This window comes from Neomonachus schauinslandi, chromosome 9, assembly GCF_002201575.2.
Source record: "Neomonachus schauinslandi chromosome 9, ASM220157v2, whole genome shotgun sequence".
Classification (NCBI taxonomy): domain Eukaryota; kingdom Metazoa; phylum Chordata; class Mammalia; order Carnivora; family Phocidae; genus Neomonachus; species Neomonachus schauinslandi.
The window spans coordinates 34,960,924-34,981,023 of record NC_058411.1 but is presented as its reverse complement, the minus strand read 5'-3'; the positions used below and the strand labels follow the sequence as shown (position 1 = coordinate 34,981,023).

The following is a 20,100-nucleotide window of genomic DNA, read 5'->3' as shown; positions in this document are numbered from 1 at the left end:
GCCCCGGACGCGCAACCCGGGTCCGGGGCTGGAACCCGGGCCCCTCTCAACCTCCGTGTGCCGGACCCGCGAGCCCGGGGAAACGGTGCGGACGTTCTGAATGCGGGAGTTGAGGTGAGCTCCCACCCGGCCCACCTCTACCAAACTCGGCTTTCGGGTCTCATCACTTCTCCCCAGATCCCATCCGGATGCTGGCCCTGCTAACCCCGCTCCGGCACCCCGCCCCTGCGCGAGCCGGGTCGGGCCTCCCAGAGTTGGTCCTCACTTGGGCTCACCCCAGGTCGGAAGGCCTTGATCAGGGTCTGCTTTCAAACACCCATCTATTCTTGAAGTCGCTGTCTCCAGGAACACTCGAGAGTGTTGCTAGAATTCTCTCTCTCTGCCGTCTGGCTTGCCTATAAACCTGTGTGACTGTGTCTGCCCTCCTCCAACCCCTCATCCCAATTTTAATTTAAACGGGTAAAATTTCTGCTGATCTCCTCCACTAGGGTGAGAGCACAGATGATCATAAAAACATATCCGAATGCACCATCCTTCAGACAGGCAAAAGTATCTGTTTTGGGTCTGGGCGGCTTAGATGCCAGGATGTTCAGGATGCCAGTACATTATTTCAGACCACTAAGTATTTCTGCTGGTGTACACCCATGACACCAAAGAACGCATGGGCCTCTTTCAAGACGTAATTTACTACCATTGAATGTGTTAGCACCAGAGAGAGGCAAATGCGTGTTTTCTGGAGTCTAGAAAATTGTGTATTCCTAAAAACAGTATTAGGGGTGAACAAGCCCAGCTCATTAGATCTTTAAAAAGTGGTCAAAAGTGTGTATCTGAGTATTGGATAGAGAATATATTTTTCAGTAGTAGGTTAAGGAAAGCAGTAAGTCCATCTTCTTCACTTGAAGAGTTGTATTTTAGGCAATGTGTCTAAATTTATAATGAAGAGGAAAAACTCCGGAACCGGATAGCTACTTTGATGATATGAAAAGTTGAGAAAATGGACCCTGTGAATTCCATTAACATTTTTCAGATTTCCAGGCGTATTTTTCTTCACTGGATTCACACTGGGTTTCAGGTGCGTGGTGGGGTCTCTGGAGTTGGGCACACTGGGTTCTAACCACAGCTCCTCCACTCACTGGCTGTGCAACCTTGAGCATGTTACTGTATGCCTCCATGCCTCAGTTTCCTCATCTGTAAAATAGGGATATCTTCACAGGATTGTTGGAAAGATGATATAATGTGTGGAGAGGACTTAGCACAGCACTTGACAGTACTCAATAAGTGCTGAGGGACAGAAACCACGTAATGTTTTCCCTATGCATACATGGATGGTAAGTGTATCCCACAGATGGTCAGGGATGTTTTCCAGGAACTCGAGCCATCCTGCTGTGATTCTTATCCACACTACCACATACAGTGTGGAGTGCAGGTTCAACTCAGCCTGACCCCCTTTGGGCACTGCAGCTGCCTTCCCATTGATTGGCATCTTAGTGATAAATATTCTCTGCAGGCCTGCTTAGTGGGACCATGAGTGGCTCTCTGTTTGCCTCTGTCCAAGAAATAGGAAAGAAGATGCAACCCGAGGTAAGTGCCTAGTCCAAGAAGAAACTTCACTTTGAAGGAAATGGCTTTCCCTAGGCAAGACAGGAAAAGAAGTGAGGTTTCCTAAATGAGTCTGGGGAAATAAATACTCATACTCATAAAAAAATTAAGGATATCTCATTATACTTTATTCAGTAGCTTACATTGTTTTAAAAACAGAAAAGCAAAAGGGGATCATCTAGAAGTCCAAGCTAGACATCTAGATTGTCCATTCACATCCTGACTCAGCTGCTTTCAGAAATATGTCTGTGTGTGTGTGTGTGTGTTTCACACACTATGAGATGGAAGAGCTATGATTTGGGGACAGTGTTAGCAAAAGAACTATATAAACTAGTGAAGACAACACAGTTTGCTTTAACCAGGGACTTTATAAATGAAATACCTAATTCCACCTCCTTACATCAGCACTCAGTGGGACATTCTGGCATCCTCCCCAGTTGAGGTCAACTTGGACTGGGACAGGTTTCAGTAGAGCTGGGAGACGTCTAAGAATGGTTGCTGGATGTCTCTCCCACAAGAAGCCTCCAAGAATCAGTTTCTCAATTATGTTATGCTCATTCTTTTACCAGGGAGACAAGGCCTGCCCCTGCTTCCTGCGACCCCCCCCTCCCCCGCCCCGGCCCAAACACAGAGCATGCTCCCTGTTTAAGCAGCCAGCAGGAGCACCATTGTGGGATCTGCCATCGCCAAAGCTGAATAATGGAAGAGATGCGCTGATAGACAGCCCACTGCTGAGACCAACATACCTGGACCATGGGGCTCTTCATTAGCAAAACTCTATGTGTCTTCCAGACTCACACCTGTGTTTCCAACCTTGACTGACGTAAGTGATATGCTCACCTTGTAGAAGGAGTTCCACCTTATTTCAGGACTAGAAGAAACAGGACAGAACCCCCCCTCCCCATCATCTCAGTATTATCCTCCATTCATATCCTCTTTCTTTTTTTTTAGATTTTATTTTTAAGTAATCTCTATACCCAACATGGGGCTTGAACTTAACCACCCCGAGTTCAAGAGTTGCATGCTCTACCTACTGAACCAGGCAGGTGCCCCCATCCTTTTTCCTTTCTCTCTAATAAATAGAGAAAGGGGGGAAGACTGAAATGACAAGGGAAGAGGGGGGGAAGGCAAGTTCTCAGAGACACATGCATTTTGGGGTTGGGGACCAAAGGAAACAATCCTGATGGTAAGTCAAGCTAACACAAAAGGACCCACAGTACCACTTCAGGTTGTCCTTGGTATCCTGGCCACCGCCTTCAGGACTGGATTAGCTTGGGCTGCCATCACAAAGTACCACATAATGGGTGGCTTAAACAAAAGAAGTTTATTTTCTCACTGTTCTCAAGGCTAGAAGTCCAAGGTCAAGGTGTTGGCAGGGTTGGTTTCGTCTGAAGCCTCTCTCCTTCCACCTAGCCATCTTCCTATTCACATTCTATGCCTTTCTGTGTCCTACTCCTCTTCTTGCAAAGACATCAGTCACATTGGATTAGGGCCCAAACATATGACCTCATTTTACCTTAATTACTTCTTTAAAGCTCCTATCTCCCCAAATAGTCACGTTCTGAGGCTTTAGAGGTTAGGACTTCAACGTATGAATTGGGGAGTGGGGTTTATCATGGCTTTACCCATGATAAAGAACAAATCCAGGAGCCTCATCAGATATTTCCTATGCACAGATAGTTTTTAGGAATGATTTCATTATCTTGGAATAGGAAGTAAAAGTTAAACCTTTCCTGTGGCTTCCTAATAGGTGGTCTAGACTGTCGATGGGAGGATTTCATGATGGGACAACCTCAGAAGACTCTTCCCTTTGTGTGACTAGAGTTGAGAAGACATAACTAGTAACCACCAACCAGGCAATGTATGTCATATCAGACTTTTACTGTCAAAGTTATGTTTGGGGGGGTGGGGTGGGGACCCCATACTTAGGAATCTATGTAGGAATAAAATCATTCATTATATGTATTAGTTAAGGCAATGTTAGATACTGTAACAGATAAACCCTTCAATCTCAGGCACTCACATATAAAGACTTCCCTCTCATGTGAAGTGTGTTGGGCAGCAAGGAGGTGGGAATGGGGGTGGCTCTGTGCTACAAAGTCATTTAGGCACCCAGGGTGGCAGAGGCTTTGCTGTCTTCAATAAGGACTTCCACTGTGGGACTCAATTTAAAAGCAAGACATGCTCTTTATAGGATCTGCTTTTCAGGAAGGATCAAGGAAAGTGCCCACCAAGCAAGGATTGGGAAATACTACCCTCCAGTCCCTCACACTTCAAGGTTACAGGCTTTCTTCTTCTAACTATACCCCTAAGACCCCCCTCTAAGACTGCCTTGTACACAGCTGGGGGGGGGCGGGGGGGGCGTGATACTCTATAGGGAAGATGAAACTTTGGGACACTCAACAGGGGAGGGGAGAGTTGACCCTGTTGTCTTAAGTTAGCAAACTTCGGGGCGCCTGGGTGGCTCAGTCATTAAGCATCTGCCTTCAGCTCAGGTCATGATCTCAGGGTCCTGGGATCAAGCCCCATGTCGGGCTCCCTGCTCAGCGGGAAGCCTGCTTCTCTCTCTCCCTCTGCTACTCCCCCTGCTTGTGTGCGCTCTCTCTCTCTTTCTCTGTCAAATAAATAAATAAAATCTTTTAAAAAGTAAGTTAGCAAACTTCAAAAAGGCTATTTGAAGTAGTAATAATACACATTTGAAAGAGATCACAATATTTGCCCAGAAAATAATTTGGAATCTCTAAAGGGATTATGGCCATTTGTCCAGTGGAAGAAAACACTGAAGATCTCTTTGTTACTTGAGATCTTGAACTTTTAGAACGCAGGGCATGAAGTTCTTTTGAATGTGGAGGGCTGCCCTGGGCACTGACATCCTGCTGGGGGAAAGGGGAAGAGAGGAAATAGAGGATCAAGTAGGTTTTGAAGGGCCAGGCCTGGATTTGGTAGATATCACTTTTGCCCGTGGTCCACTGGTCAGAGCTCAGTCACCAGGCCCTGCCTAAATGCAAGGGCGCTGCTGGGCAACCAGCGCCCAGCTGCAACTCCCTGCTCTGGAAGGGGAACAGAACTCTGGTGGACAGCCAGCATTTCTGCTGTGTAGAAAGATTCCTGGCAGCTCTCAACCCTGTGTATGAGCATCACGTGTGGTGCTTTAAAAAACGCAGGTGCCGGGTCTCTGGCCCCAGGGATTCTGACTCGGTGGGCCTGGGCTGGTGACTGGAAGAATCTGTATTTTCTTTTTTTTTTTTTAAAGATTTTATTTATTTATTTGTCAGAGAGAGAGACAGAACACAAGCAGGGGGAGAGGCGGGAAGAGGGAGAAGCAGGCTCCCCGCTGAGCAAAGAGCCCGATGCGGGACTCGATCCCAGGACCCCGGGATCATGACCTGAGCCGAAGGCAGCCGCTTAACCGACTGAGCCACCCAGGCGTCCCGAGAATCTGTATTTTCAAAGGCACAGCCTGGGTTGAGAGTCACTGGGATGCTCTGGAGTGTGTACCCCTGACATTGTCTCTCAACAGTTTTTAAAATCATTTCTCAGCCTTCTCATTGGGAACAGTGCTCTTTAATTGGCTTCTATTTTGTATCTGCTTGTAAAATAGTTCTTGCCATGATCAAAGGGGACTAAGAGTCAATACTTTGGACAGGTTTTCAGTAATGGAGTATCTGTAATGAATACTATATAATTTGATAAATTTTGTATCAATATATGACACAATAAAATAATGCAGGTATGTGTGATTGATGATTTATTGATTTCTGAGAAGTGCAGTTGTTCCCTGTGCCATAAAATCATGTATTCAGAAAACTATTCTTTGAATGATTTGAAACTTTTTATATTTCCTTTTGTGTGCTACAGGAAATAAGAATAAAAAATAAAATTTCACAGTTTCCAAATTCTAATATAGTCATTTAAAAATTATTACCAGAGAATATTTATTCTGTTGAAAGTATTACTAAATGGGCGCCTGGGTGGTGTTGTCAGTTGACCATCTGACTCTCGGTTTCGGCTCAGGTCATGATCTCAGGGTCGTGGGAATTAGCCCTATGTCTGCTTGAGATTCTCTCTCTCCCGCTCTCTTTGCCCCTCCCCCCAGTCCCTTGCTCTCTCCCTCTGTGAAATAAATAAATAAATCTTTTTAAAAAAGGAAAGTATTGCTAAGCACAAATATTACATATTAAGGTGCTATTCTCATTAAATAGAATAAAATTAATTACTCCTTTCCTATTCTCCCACTGCATTTTGTATATATGTTTTATTTTGTTTATATGTGTTTAAATATTTTATTTTATATTTACTTAAATACATTTATTTATTTTGTATGTATACAGTGTCTGTTTTAATTAGCTAGCGAGCTCCTGACGGGTAAGGCCAGTATTATGTTCATTGTCTTCATCTTCTACAGTGTGTTCTAGAAATGAGTACTCAAAACGTGTATTACAATGACTGCAAATCACTCACATCATTTAACCTACTCAATGCCTGTTATGTGCCAAAGAATAAGCAACGACCAGTACAAAAATCTCTGCCCTGAGAGCTTACATTTTTGTAAATAAAATAAATACATTAAAGGTAAGGTCTGTTAGCTGGTGATAAGTGCAATGGAGAAAAGTAAAGACAGCGTGTTGGTGCAAGATGGTGGCATTTCAGCTTTGTATGGGGAGCTCAGGAAAGGCCTGAAGGCAAAGGAATTTGAGTTAAGCTAAAGACTTGAGTCAGACTTCAAGAAGTGGGTGGACAAATCTTGTCTGTACCTGAGGGCAGAGCATCGCAGGGAGGGGGTAGCGAGCATAAGCACTCTGAGGTCAGCATGAAGCCAGTGCGGGGGGGACAGTGTGAGCAAGCGGGAGAGTACAAGGAGGAAAGGCCATGTTGTTGGGGCCTTCTAGGCCATGGTTAAGGACCTTGATTTTGACTTTGAGTGAGATGAGAAGAAGGCTTTGAGCAAAAGGGTAACTTTGCTCATACTGAAAAGGTTCATTCTGGCTTTTGAGCTTGTATTTGGCTGCAGAGAGGCAAGAGCAGAAACACGGAAAACAGGGAGTTAAGAGATGAGTGTAAGAATCCAAGCAACATGGTGGTGGCTTGGACCAGGACACTAGCGGTGGAATCAATAAGCAGTGGTCCGATTCTGGATATGTCTTCAACAAGATTTATGGGGAGTGAGAGAAAGAGAGGCATCAGGGATGGACTCCAAGTGGAGGGATGGAGTTAGCACAACTGAGATGGGGAAGACTGAGTGCAGAGGCTTGGAAGGGAAGGCTGGCAGCTCTGGTGTGGAGCTGCCTGTTAGACATGTAAGTGGAAATGCAAACAGGATATTAGATATGAACTCAGAGTTCAGGAGATCCAGGCTGGAGATATAAATGAAGGAGTTTTCAACCCAACAGTAGTATTTAAAACATCAGGACTAACTGAGCTCACAGGTGATGAGTGTAGACAGAGCCCTGGGGTTCTCCAAAGTTAAGGTGTCAGGAAGATGAAGAAGTAGCAAAGGCTAGTGCTGGACACTACAAGAAAATATTTCTAGAGAAGGGAACTGCTAATAACAAATATTGCTAGGAAGTCAAGCAGGAAGACAGATGAGGACTGAGAACTGGCCCTTGGACTTAGCAACATGGAGTTTAACAGGGACTTGACAAGAGCTGATGGGGAAGCCAGATGGGAATGGGTTCAAGAGATATTTGGAGGAGAGGAATTGGAGACACTGGGAGGAAATGAGTGATGGGAAAGTGCTGAAGGAGGGTGGAATCAAGAGGGTTAAAAATGTCTTTTTTCCCCCAAGAATGGAGAAGTAGCCTGTTTGAGGGTGATGGGCATAACCAAGTACAGGGATAATGTACTTGACATTTTAAGAGAGACAAGGGAGAATTGCTGGGGTAACATCCACGGGTAGTGCATGAGGGGAGGGGGTGGGGCTGGCTCTCAGTAAGAGCTGGGCAGTAATTCTGTCCAGAGAAAGAGGAGGGACAGGGAGGACAGAATAGGAGGCCACAGATGTTGGTAGACGAGTAAATGTGGGGAGGAAATTAATTATCTAGCAGGATAATGGATGAGTTCTTTCCATTTTCTAATCTTTACAAGATGTGTATTATTACATACTTTCAGAAGATATTAAAAGAAACAATTCATGCCGACATATGGGCTTCTGTGAGTAATGCAGTGAGAGCAGTTTTAAAGCCTACTCTGTAAGCTTACTCTAGGGTCAGGAGCGACCTCTAGTGGTTCATTTAGGTCATTAGTTTTTTTTCTTGTTTTCTTGCTCTTCAATGTACAAAATAGTACTATCCACATTTTATATTATTTTTAAAGAAACAATTACGACTCACAGCTCAATTTAGAAAAATACCAGGCATTTGAGTAAATTAAATCCAAACCATCTGCAGTCCAAGCTGGAGTTGCTATTATCATTATTTTCTCCTGTAAGTATATCATTCTTTGCCATACTGCCAATATTTATGTTCATTCTGCTTCTTGAACCAGTGGTTTTATCAAACCCAGAGGAATTATCCAAGACTAAGCAATCCTCTCAATGCTACACAGAGTACAAACTCCTCATATTTTTCATTCCTTGTTTCCCTTGACCTTTGGTTGTCATTGGGTTTCCTCCACCTGGGATGTCCCCTCACCCTGCATTAATTAACTCATTTCCTTACATCAGTCCTTCCTGATCTTCCATACCATAAATTTCCCTGTTATATAATCTCACAATGGCCTATGGGTCTGCCATTTCCCCCAACTGTAATGAAATAGTCAATTTTGTAATGATTGTTTAATGTCTTGTTTCTTCTGGTAAATCATGAGCCCTCTAAGGGTTGAGACTGTGTCTGGCTTTTTCACCAATGTCTCTTCAGCACTTAGCTCAGTGCTCAGCACATAATGGGGACTCAGTAAATACCTATTGAATGAATAGACGATATCCTGCAGGAGACTCTTGCCATGCCCCTTTCAGATCCCAATGCAGAAGAGACTGCATTTCAGAAATGGATTTCTATTTCTTGAATACAATTTGCAATTGCTTTAGGTACACCTGTAACAGATATAACAACTTGTTAGAAAACTGTTCCAGCTACTCTTTCAGTAGCTCAACTTAAATTTCTAGCCAGCAAAGCAACTCTTTACAAAGAATCCTTAGATGTGACTCAGACCTTATCAGACCTTTTTTTTTTTTCTAAAACAGAACCAAGGGAAAGACAATAAGATGCAAATAGAGAGGGAAGTACAGTGCAGTCATATCCATGACCCTAACCCACACAGTGTCACTTATTCTCATATTTAGAAACATTCAGCCACCTACAGAACTTAACTCAGCAACAGGACCACTAAAATGGACATGGTGATAGTGTTTACCTGCCTTTAGGGCATCACAGCCTCATCTTTAGAATCTGAGAGCTTCTATTTAACACCAGAGATGGGTAAGAGGAGAATGGTTGGTTGTGAAATACCACAACACAGTTCCTTGGGTTCAAGACATGTGATGTGGAATTGAGTGGGAACAGAGTAAAATACTCTGAGCAGGAAGTTGTCCGAGTCTCTCTGGAAAGCCTGTTATTATGGTATCTTCTGTCCCTCTGCCCCAATTCTTGGTATTACAATTTTGATGTAGTCCTTTCAGGACCCTGGAAGAGATTCTCTTCTATTCCTTGTCCAAAGACAGGATTTTCCTAAAATCACAACTTTAACATTTTTATGTAGGCATATGTGATGATTAACCCTACTCAATGAGAAGTTTATTTATTCTGAACACCTTCAGATTAAATCATCAGAATTAATACACATACATACGTGTATCTGTAGCAATGTTCTCTCAAACTTGTTCCTTCTTCTTGTGGAGCTCTTCCCCACATCGTTCGTGTGGATGGCTCCCTGTCATCCTTTGGGTCTCGGAGAGACCTCCCAGAGGCTTGGCCTGACCACCCAATCTAATGAGTCCCCTCCTCCTTTCCTCTCTCTCGTAGACCCTGTTATTTTCTTTCATACCATTTATCTCAAGTCTTCATATATTTATTGTGTTCATTCATTAATTCTGTCTATTCCACTGGACCGTAAGGTTCCCAAGGGCAGGGACCTTGTCTGTTTTGTTCACTTTTGTATTTCTAGAGCCTAGCACAGCATGTGACGTATAGTAGGGGCTCCCTAAACGACTGCTGAATAAACGACTATTTCCTTTGTCGTTGCCCTTATACTTCTTCCTTCTGCTTCACTTCAGTTCCTGCTCCTGCATGCTAACTCCCTAGGGGACAGGAGACGGCTACAATGCCCCTTCCCTCCATCAGGGAGTACCGAGAAGGCAATTCCCTTGTTGAGAAGCCGAAGGCTTCTCCTGGGCGGCGGTCACGCAGCACGCAAATGTGCACAGTAATTCTATTAGCGATAGCGTGTCCGAGTCAGGAGAGCTGTCAAAAATGTTTTTACAGTTCCACTCACGGTTCTTGGGGACCCGAAACTGCGAACTACTGCCATTACAATTAGGTGACAACTAGCACAACGTTGAAGTGTGCGTGCGTGCGTTAATTTGCATAACGGACCGAGGGGTCCTACACCATGTCTCTGAAATGAAATCCAGATGGATAGACACATCCATCCTTCCTTCCTTCCTTCCTTGCGCGCCAGGAAGCCGAGCCTCCTGCAGCAGCTCCTCTGCCCAATGGGGGGCGGCAGCATCCTAGTAACTCGCTCCCTGACGATGTGTAGGTGGGTGGAGAGAGATTCGCGTTCAAAGTCTTTTTGACTCTATCCGCTCTCCGTAGCTTCTTAGCCCGCTTGAGTTTCAATGCGCGTTGTTGTTTGACGAAGGGCGTCCTATACACCGCCTGCTGCTCTCCTGATCATGGCTTCTCCGAGTTCCTTCACCTACTATTGCCCTCCATCTTCCTCCCCTGTCTGGTCAGAGCCGCTGTACAGTCTGAGGCCCGAGCACGCGCGGGAGCGGTTACAGGACGACTCGGTGGAAACAGTCACGTCCATAGAACAGGTGAGGTGGCCGGACTGAGCGAGGCGCCCACGCGGGGGCTTCTGGGAGCGGGAGTTCCGTCCGCAGGGCCGTAGGCGTGCGGAACTCACCGGGGAACTACTACTCCCACAGTGCACCGCGGCGCCTTCCCTCTGGGAAGCTCTGGGCGCCCAGGCTTGGTTGTGTTGGGGAATGGAGCGTTTGTGGGGCCAGGTTGGGGAGAGGTCGTTGTCAGGGCTGGGTTTGGAGGGAAGGACAGTACCCGGGTCCTGTCTGCCTAAGGAAGCGGAGAGAATTGTGTTCTGTGCCTGGAGGACTGAAGCAGCCTGGGCGGTTCAGACAGCCGGTTTCATTCTGCCGGGACATCGGGAGGTTTTCAGATGGATAGTGCACTTTCCTCACCCTGCTCGTAGTTTGGGACATAGAGGGGAAGAGAAGCGGCCAGACTGCGTTCATGCCATTCCAGGATCTGTTTAATTTCTGACCTACAGTGCTAGGTGTAGGGCTGCCTCGTGGGTGGGCATTTTAGTAGTCATTCAATCATTTGAGCACCAGCAAAGTATTGGACGCAATGTTAAACGCTGGAAATACAAAGAAATAAGCCAGTTTCTGACTAAGAGCATGGAGGTGAGGAAAGCAATACTGTCTGGAAAGCGCTATAATAAAATTACACATTTTTAGACGACTTATCCTTCATTCACTGAGGCCTCGAACCTATCACTTTGAAAAGTGCTTGAGGAATGAGTAGTGAACTCTAGTTTTGTTTTTCTTTTCATTCTCCATTTGGAATTGTTCCCAGGTTATTGTGGAAATGTTTGCCCATCCGTCACTAGAAGTGGTTGAGATGATTCTTTTTAGTACTAACAAATAAGCATCAGGCTTTAGTACTAACAAATAAAATAAGATCTCTTAGTAAGATCAGTTCCCAGGCTTAACATTGGAGGGACTTAACTTTGACTTTCATACCTGAACTTGGAAGCCTGCATTTAGGCAAAATTAGTAGTGATAGTTATCATATTTTATATTTATGACTATGAATATAATTATAAATTTATAACAAAAAACAAGGACTTGAATACACAGTTATACACAAAGTAGCAGAAAGAATATTATAACTGGAGATTTATGCTACATGGGTTTTAGCCCTTACCTTTTGAATCTAGCTCCCCAGCTTAGTTAGCCCACCACTGTGTCTTTCTACAGAAGTCTTTTGCAAAAGATTGCAAAGAAATCCCCCATCAATGAAAAACCTGCAGGATCTTTGTAGTATTCCTAAGTGACGAACTGTAGAGTTTATTCAGGTGAAGCCTTTTCCTTTTTATGTGACATAAGACTACTGGGTCACTTTTTATGTAATTAACTGACCCAGCAGATAAGGATATGGACAGAATACTAGTGGAGAAAAGGGGATCAGAAGCTGGTCTGTTAATTTAGAGACCAGGACAGAGACTTCCATGGTTAAAGGGGCAAGTCAAAAACAGGAACATTATCAGGAGTTTTGCTGATCTGCTCTCTTTTTCCTGTACTACTTTATTTTTTCAGTCGAATGCGCCTGCTTAGTTCCTGCCAGGAAATACTAGCACTTATATTTTAAATGTCTAGGCATAATAAGTGATTCTGGGCTGCCAGAAGGTCAGCCAAGGCCAAGGCTAGGCACTGATATGGAACATTGTTATTATAGGGTGTCTTTCAAATGTAGAACCTACTATGTAGATAGATAGTAAAGCATCTTGTTTGTCTTTTCCATGTCATTCTTCCAGTTCACATTTTAAAAGTCTGGGATAAACAGTTCCAGAGAGTAGGAAGATGATGTAGTATCTCATACAGATGGTTACTTCAGTGTCAACACTACTAATAATCATAGTAGTGTCCATTTACTGAGTCCCAGTTCTGTGCTAAATGCTCTCTATACATTGTATCACTCAATCCTTTTCCATTTCACAGATGAGAAAACTGAGGCTTAGAGGTACTAGGTGGGTAAGTTAATAAGGATATATATTCATAAGAAATACCAACCTTGTTAGGAGGAGTTGTCTACAGAAGATACTAGTTATTCTTTAGGTTCTGTCCATTTATTCATAGGGATTTACTGACAGGGTTTAATTTTGTGCCATTGCCAATAAGAACAAATGCTTATCTCCTGTTTCCTGTCTGATTATCAGGAAACTTTATTTATTTGTTAAGCAACAATTTGATAATAGGAATTAAACCTATAAACAGTGTAAAGAGCCTTTAGCTATGGATTCTTCTGTTCTATTCATTTACATTTTTATTTGTTCAACAAATACTTGAGTGTTTTCTATGTGCCAGGCTCTGTTCAAGGCACTGGACATCAGGCAATAAGCAAAAGAGGCCAAGTTGGTGCCTTTATGAAACTTTTCTTCTAGGCCAGGGAGACAGTCAACAAAAAAGGGAAAAAAAAAACTGTCTATCTATCTCTCTATCTATCTAAATATCCATCTGTCTGTCTGTCTAATTTTAATGAGAAGTGCTGTGGAGAAAAAGAAACAGGATAAGAGAGATGAAGTATGCCAGGAATGGGTGTGGTGGGAGCAGGAAAGGTTTTTATATCAGGTGGTAAGGGAAAACGTCTGATGATATGCCTGCCGCTTGAGCTGAGACGTGAAGTAAGTGAGGGAACAAGCCATGTGTCTGGGGGAGAAGCATTTTGGGCAGAGAAAGCAGCAAGTGTAAGGACCTGAGGCCTCCCTAGTGCCTGGTGAGTGAAGGGGCACTGTGAGGAGAGAGGTTAGTAAACAGGAGAATAGGAGATGAGGTCGCATCATGTAGGGCCTTACAGACCATTGTAAGTATACTTTCAGTCGCCCTGTTGAGATGGGAAGCCATTTGGCTGGATAGCTTCTTTTTACCTCCCCAGATCCACAGTACCCTTTTCCAGCCTGCTCTGCAGGTGCGCCGCGAGAGGCGGACCTGTGTGGACAGGCTCCCTTGCCTTATGGCTTCTAGGTGTATTTGGCCATGGGGTGTACTCATAGGGGATGAGAGAGAGGGAGAATGAGATCAGCACGTTTACTCCTTTCCTGACAGATTGCATGGTCTGGAGGGTCTCTAGACTTGAGGTCACAAGTCTTCTCAGGTGCCTTTCACTGGAGTTCTCTGGCACCCTCTCCACTCCTTCTCTTCACACTTTTCAGGCGTAGGAGGAGATCGAGTACCCCTGTGTTACCTGCCCTAGAGTTCTGTACTCTCTCTTGTGGTTTCCCTACACCTGCCCACACCACTGTAACTAGTTCCTTTAGAAACTCTCCTCAAATCCCCCACTTTGAATGTGCCATCTGTTTCCTGCCAGGAGTCAGACTGATCCATGATCCGAGAGTTTGGACCCAATCTGACTAGCATTTTAACGGGCCCGTGTAGGTGAGTGTTGGGATTGTGAGGAGGTGAGGAGGGGTGCAGGGGGACCCCTTAGGAGGCCTTTGCAGTAAGTACTCCAGGTGATGGATGATGGCAGCGTAGCTCAGGGCTGTGATGGTGGAGGTGATGAGCAGTGGTCAGGTTCTGGGTATTTGTAAAGATTTCTGCCTTGACAAGCTGTTTCCCTGATGGGTTGGTGCATGGAGAACCTTTTACAAGTCTAGAAAACAAGATGTGGTTGTCTTCCTTTTTTGTGCTATCTGCACTCACCCCTTTGCAAATGCGCTTTGATTCAGGCCAGTAGGTTAATACCGGCACAGTCTCAGAAGCAGCAGGTTTGCCAAAAACAGTTGTTTACAGAAGGTACTCCTCCTGTTTTTCTTTTAGTTTGCCCTTAGAAACAGGGGCAAAAGCATCCTCCACTTGAAATGGCATGAGGTCATTAGATAGCATTCAGTCAAGTGACAGTCAACTGTGGGGAGTATCTGGAAGGATTATCAGTCTTAGTTCCTGCCCTCAAAATTCTTTTCTCTTAGAGAGAAAAAAGAACATGCCTGAAGCAACCACAGAATAATTTACAAAAGCATGGAAGTGCTAAATTATGACTGCATTGCTCAAGGGTTTGGGGGAGCAGAAGCCATATGTTGTGGACTGAGGTGGTCAGGACAACTTTGTGGAGAGTGTCGGGTTATAAAGGATGGAGTTGGGGGGTAGCCATTCCAGTCAGAGGAGCTGTTAGGAGGGAAGACTCCACCCTACTGGGCATGGAGGAGGCCCGTGGGCTGTGGTAGGAAATTAGGTCAGCTGGGCGGGTGAAGCCAGTGGGATTGGGGGTGGGTGGGGGGAGCGGGATGGAGACAGGCTGAGGAGCTGTCTTCAAGTGTTGAGCATTGTGCCACTGCAGCTCCTGACGGAGGGAACATCAGGGGTCCAGGAATGAATCCTGGATGCCTGCGGTTGACTTATTTCAAGTTATAATCTCTGAAAGATTATTAAATGGAGGTGAAACAAGTCACTAAATATGATCAAACTTACTAGTTTTTTTGTGCTTCTGGTAAAAGAGACCAGAGCTCTGCTTGGTTACGTGGTCAACAGGCTAGCTATGGTGAATCAGTTTTGCTTTATTGAAATTCAGCATGTATCACGTTGCTCAACTCTAAGACAATTCCAAATATCAAGTTTCCCCCAATTTCCCTGTTAAAAAGTAAAAAAAAAAAAAAGTTTTTTGGTCAACCTGAAAATACATATACTTTTTTTTTTTTAAACCCTTTTTTTTTTTTTTTTATTTTTAAAGATTTATTTGACAGAGACACAGTGAGAGAGGGAACACAAGCAGGGGGAGTGCGAGAGGGAGAAGCAGGCTTCCCGCAGAGCAGGGAGCCCAGTGCGGGGCTCGATCCCAGGACTCTGGGACCATGACCTGAGCCGAAGGCAGACGCTTAACGACTGAGCCACCCAGGCGCCCTGAAAATACATATACTTTTAAGTACATAGGTGAACAAATCAAATCCCTACTTACAAAATTTACATTTTAAATTTAGGTGCATGTACCTGTTTAGAATCACACACTTTGTAAAATCACACTAATTTAGAAATACTGTTTTTCCTCTTTATTTATAAAAAAATTTTCTCCAGGGGCGCCTGAGTGGCTCAGTTGGTTAAGCAACTGCCTTCGGCTCAGGTCATGATCTCAAGGTCCTGGGATCGAGCCCCGCATCGGGCTCCCAGCTCAGGGGGAAGCCTGCTTCTCCCTCTCACACTCCCCCTGCTTGTGTTCCCTCTCTCGCTGTCTCTTTCACATCAAATAAATAAATAAAATCTTTAAAAAAAAAAAAAAAATTTTTCTCCAAAATCTTCACGTACAACTTTGACCTTAGTATTTTTATCTCGCTGGAGCCACATTTTGGGTCAACCAATGTATTTTTCCAGATCACATTTTCATTTTTTGAGATAAATCCCTTTTCAATATGGGTAAGAATATTTCATCCCAAGTTACAGGTACCCACTTGTGTAACATTAGGATCCTTTTACAACATGTCCAGTTGGTGTATATCTGTGATCACCACAACTTAACTACTATTTACTTTTTTAAGTGATCTTTAAAAGGGTTTACAATGGCAACTTAACCTGTAGAAGTGTGAGTTCATATCCTCAGGAATAATTGCTAAATCTGTGCTTAATTTGTCATCTTTCCTTGGTTCCATCAACTTACCTCTATAAGCAGCCAAAACAAACCTTGACTGAGTTTGTTTTAGGCTGATTATGTCAACCCCCACTGGTATTTTGTATTTAAAATAAAGGATTGAAAGAACTCCGTATAGGAAGAGGTACATTGTAAGGACTGCTTATACGGTGACTTGTTTTTTCCTAAGGGTTTTTTTTTTTTTAAGGGAAATCCTTGCCTTACATTTAATCTACTAATGATTCTTTTACAGACTCGTAGACATTTATAGCTTCTGGGACCATAGTTCTTAGGTATAAAATAAGCAGATGTGCCAGAAGGTGAGCACTTAATTCTTTGGATTTTAAAGATGCCATTCTATTGTTATTAATTTATTATTTTTCTTTTAGTTAAGCCTTTACCTCGTGTGCACATTAACAGAAACCAACAATACTGAGGAAATGGAAATGTAGACACCAGCAGGAACCAAAGAACTAGGGACTGGGGAAAAGATTGAACCAGCAGACCTCAAAGAAGGGGGACTGTGGATTGATTCCAAACAAATGGAGAACTGCAGCTGCAGTTCCCAGCATGGAATCTGACGACAGAACCGAGGGCTGGTGTTTAGAAGTTACTTCAGATTGGCTTATAGAAGGCCCTGAGTGCACCACCAGCAATTTCCAGTGTGGATTAAACCGGCAGACTCCGGTTTGGGACTGTGGACTGGAACTGGGGAAGGGATTCCCACGTGGAATTGTAGATTCAACCAAGAGCTAAGGACTGGGGCTAGACCGACCAGTAACCCTAGACTGGAAAGCCAGTCAGATGGGGAGCTCCACTGAGGAGCTCACCGGCGGCCCTCAGAAATGGCGAGAAAGACTGTGAACTCAGAGGGGTTTGCAGGGCACCACATCTGTTTCTTGTTGTCTCCATATGCCACCACAAGTTTGCTTTGGATCGCAGTGCTGCCACCTAATCTGTTAAAGACGAAAATTCAACTGAATAAATTTGAAGGTCTAATTGGCTTTGTTAAACAATGCATTAATCAGGCAGCATCCCATCTAGCAAGTAGAAAGGAACTCCAAAGGGCTACAGAAAGGGAAAGGTTTTTAAAGGCACATAGAAGAAAAGGTTTATTTTGGGTGAGTTCCCCCTTCCCATGGTCACGTCCATAGAGAGGGCCCATGGGACAGGTTACCTTATTGGCACTGACCAGAAAATTCTTTTTTTTTGTTTGTTTTATAAATTTTTTTTTTTTTTAAGATTTTATTTATTTGCGAGAGAGAGAATGAGAGACAGAGAGCATGAGAGGGGAGAGGGTCAGAGGGAGAAGCAGACTCCCTGCCGAGCAGGGAGCCCGATGTGGGACTCGATCCCGGGACTCGAGGATCATGACCTGAGCCGAAGGCAGTTGCCTAACCGACTGAGCCACCCAGGCGCCCTGACCAGAAAATTCTTGACTGGTTAAGATTACATTCCCCGGGGGAGGTTGAAAATGCACTTAGGGTTAGGTGTTAAGCTCCAGTCTGGTGACCTAGCATAATGACTTTATTATGGGCCTGTGGTTTTCTTTTTTTTAAATTTTTTTTTTTTTTAAGATTTTTATTTATTTATTTGACAGAGAGAGAGATAGCGAGAGCAGGAACACAAGCAGGGGGAGTGGGAGAGGGAGAAGCAGGCTTCCTGCCGAGCAGGGAGCCCGATGTGGGACTCGATCCCAGGACCCTGGGATCATGACCTGAGCCGAAGGCAGACGCTTAACGACTGAGCCACCCAGGAGCCCCCTGTGGTTTTCTTTTTAACACTGTTGTTGATTTTTTTAATTCCTTCTCCTCTTGATGGACAACTGAGCTATTTCTAGATTTTGGATATTAATGGCTGTAAATGCTACATTCTTGTAGAAGTCTTTTTATGAGCATATGTTTTCATTTCTGTTGAGCGAAGACCTAAAAGCGGAATTGTTGGATCATAGGGTGGGTGTATGCTGAGTTTTATAAGAAACTGCTGTCCTTTCCAGAGTGGTTGTACATTTTATACCCTTACTTGCATTGTATATTAAGAGTTCTGGTTGCTCTACATCCTTGCCAGCATTTGGTGTTGTTGGTTTTTTCAACTTTAGTCACTCTGCCGGCGGTTGTGGGTGGTATTGTTAAGGAAAAAGTTGTTTGTGATATTTGTTAACGGAAGCCTCTATTCAAGACTTTATTACTACAGTGACGATTGCAGTAGGGGAGAGAGATTGGGCTCAACTCTGAATACGACAAGGAAAAGTGAGAATTCATAGCCAAGGAGCAAGGTGGAGGGATTGTTGGATGGAAACTTACTAAGAGGAAGGGTCAGAGGAAAGGAGGAATTCCGGCTAAACCAATTTAACAGGCTTCCTCCTAAAGGCAGGCCAGTGTGAGCAGACATCACTGGGGGACGATGGAGGATGAGGAACCCAGTCAGATACTGAGGATGATCAGATACTAAGGATGGGGGATTCTAGCTGAGCCAATTTGGTAGGATTCTTGCTAAAATTGGGTGATGCAAACATGGCCACAGAAGTACAAAAGTCAAGGCTTAGTTGGGATATGGATGCATTGTATGTGTGTCTGCAAATGATTTGACTTTTCAGAAATCTTTCTTATGCCTAGATACAGTAGTCATGGTGAAATTTTGGTATTAAGTGTTTTGTTTTGATTTGATTTCTTAATAATTCCCTCCAACATTTTATTATAAAAAAATTTCAAATATACCGAACAATAGACAGCATCTGTTTACCTTTCACCTAATCTTTATCCTTTGTATAAATATAAACTGTTAAAGGATAAATTTTACAAGAGGATAAAATCAAGACTCATACAAATATAAAATGAACACATCAAAGATTTTATTTAACTCATGGAACTGATAGGGTATGATAACTAATTCAGAGGAGAACTCAAAGTGCCACACATTCACAGTCTGGTAAGGAGTGCTGAGGTGAATTTACAAATGCATGCAAAACTGGTCAGTATACATACAGTGATCATTAATTGCATTTTACCAGATATCATATTCATATCTATGGGTAGAAATTATTTGCATAACTATCAGTTTTCTACAGATTAACTTCTACATCTACAGAGTGTGAAACAGCCTAGTTAAGGGCAAAAAAGGAGATAAGCCAATGGATCATCTAGCCAGGATATAATTTTTCTGTATGTGTGTGTGTGTGTACACACATGTGTATATATACACATGTGTATATATGTATATGTATATGACTAATATTTTTTTCTGAATCTTTGACAATAAGATATAAGCATGCATGTCTTAACATTCTTCTACGTTAAGGACAATAGCATCACACCTAAGAAAATAAAAAAATAATTTTATAATATCATCTAATATCCCATTTTAAATTTTTTGTTTTCCCCAATTGTCCCAAGAATCTTTCTCTTTGTGTGTGTGTGCATGTGTGTGTGTGTGTGTTTTGAACTAGTCAAAGTTACTTTTTTTTTCCAGGCTATTTAAGAATTTTGAAGAGCTAATTCCTTGGGACTAAATCTTCTGGTGACTAATCCTGGTTGCCTTTCTTATAACATTTCATATAGCAATGTTTCTGAAACAAATCAGATGCTTTAGGCTGTCATCTTCCTCCCAAAAGAGTCATATCACTTTCATTAACATGGTCATGAGCTGTGTGCCCTGTACCCAAGGGAAATGAACCTATGGACCCTTTGGTATTTATACAAAAGAAAATTATCTGTTGTTATGGGGCTGTTAATCAGCCTTTGTATTGTACCCGGTTGATGACTGCCTTGCCTATTGGGGTTCTCATGCTGAAAGGAGAGATTGACTAGAATATAATAGTCCATTCCTTTGGGATGGAAAGGAAGCATGGAAATCCAAGATAAAATGAGAGCTCAGGGAAAGTGGGCATAGTTTAGCATCCCTATGCAGTATTGAAGCTGATTTTTTAAAAAAATTCTGATTTGAGAGCTATATAGTGTTCAGAGTTTTCCTGACTGAGGTAACTTTGTTTTTT

The 20,100-nt window shown here is 43.4% G+C and overlaps 2 protein-coding genes across 2 annotated transcripts in view; one reads left to right on the top strand and one right to left on the bottom strand.

The window, feature by feature from the left end:
- Nucleotides 1-285, bottom strand: part of RAB15 (RAB15, member RAS oncogene family) — a 23,718-nt gene extending 23,433 nt beyond the window's left edge. The window contains exon 1 of the mRNA XM_021701370.1: nucleotides 266-285. The gene's annotated coding sequence lies outside the window, so the exon portion shown is untranslated. The remainder of the gene's footprint in view (nucleotides 1-265) is intronic.
- A 10,059-nt stretch (nucleotides 286-10,344) lies between these two features.
- The window catches only part of LOC110590549 (protein farnesyltransferase subunit beta), a 63,886-nt gene continuing 54,130 nt past the window's right edge, over nucleotides 10,345-20,100 (top strand). The window contains exon 1 of the mRNA XM_021701368.1: nucleotides 10,345-10,573. Coding sequence (XP_021557043.1) covers nucleotides 10,430-10,573 — 144 coding nt within the window. The 5' untranslated portion in view covers nucleotides 10,345-10,429. The remainder of the gene's footprint in view (nucleotides 10,574-20,100) is intronic.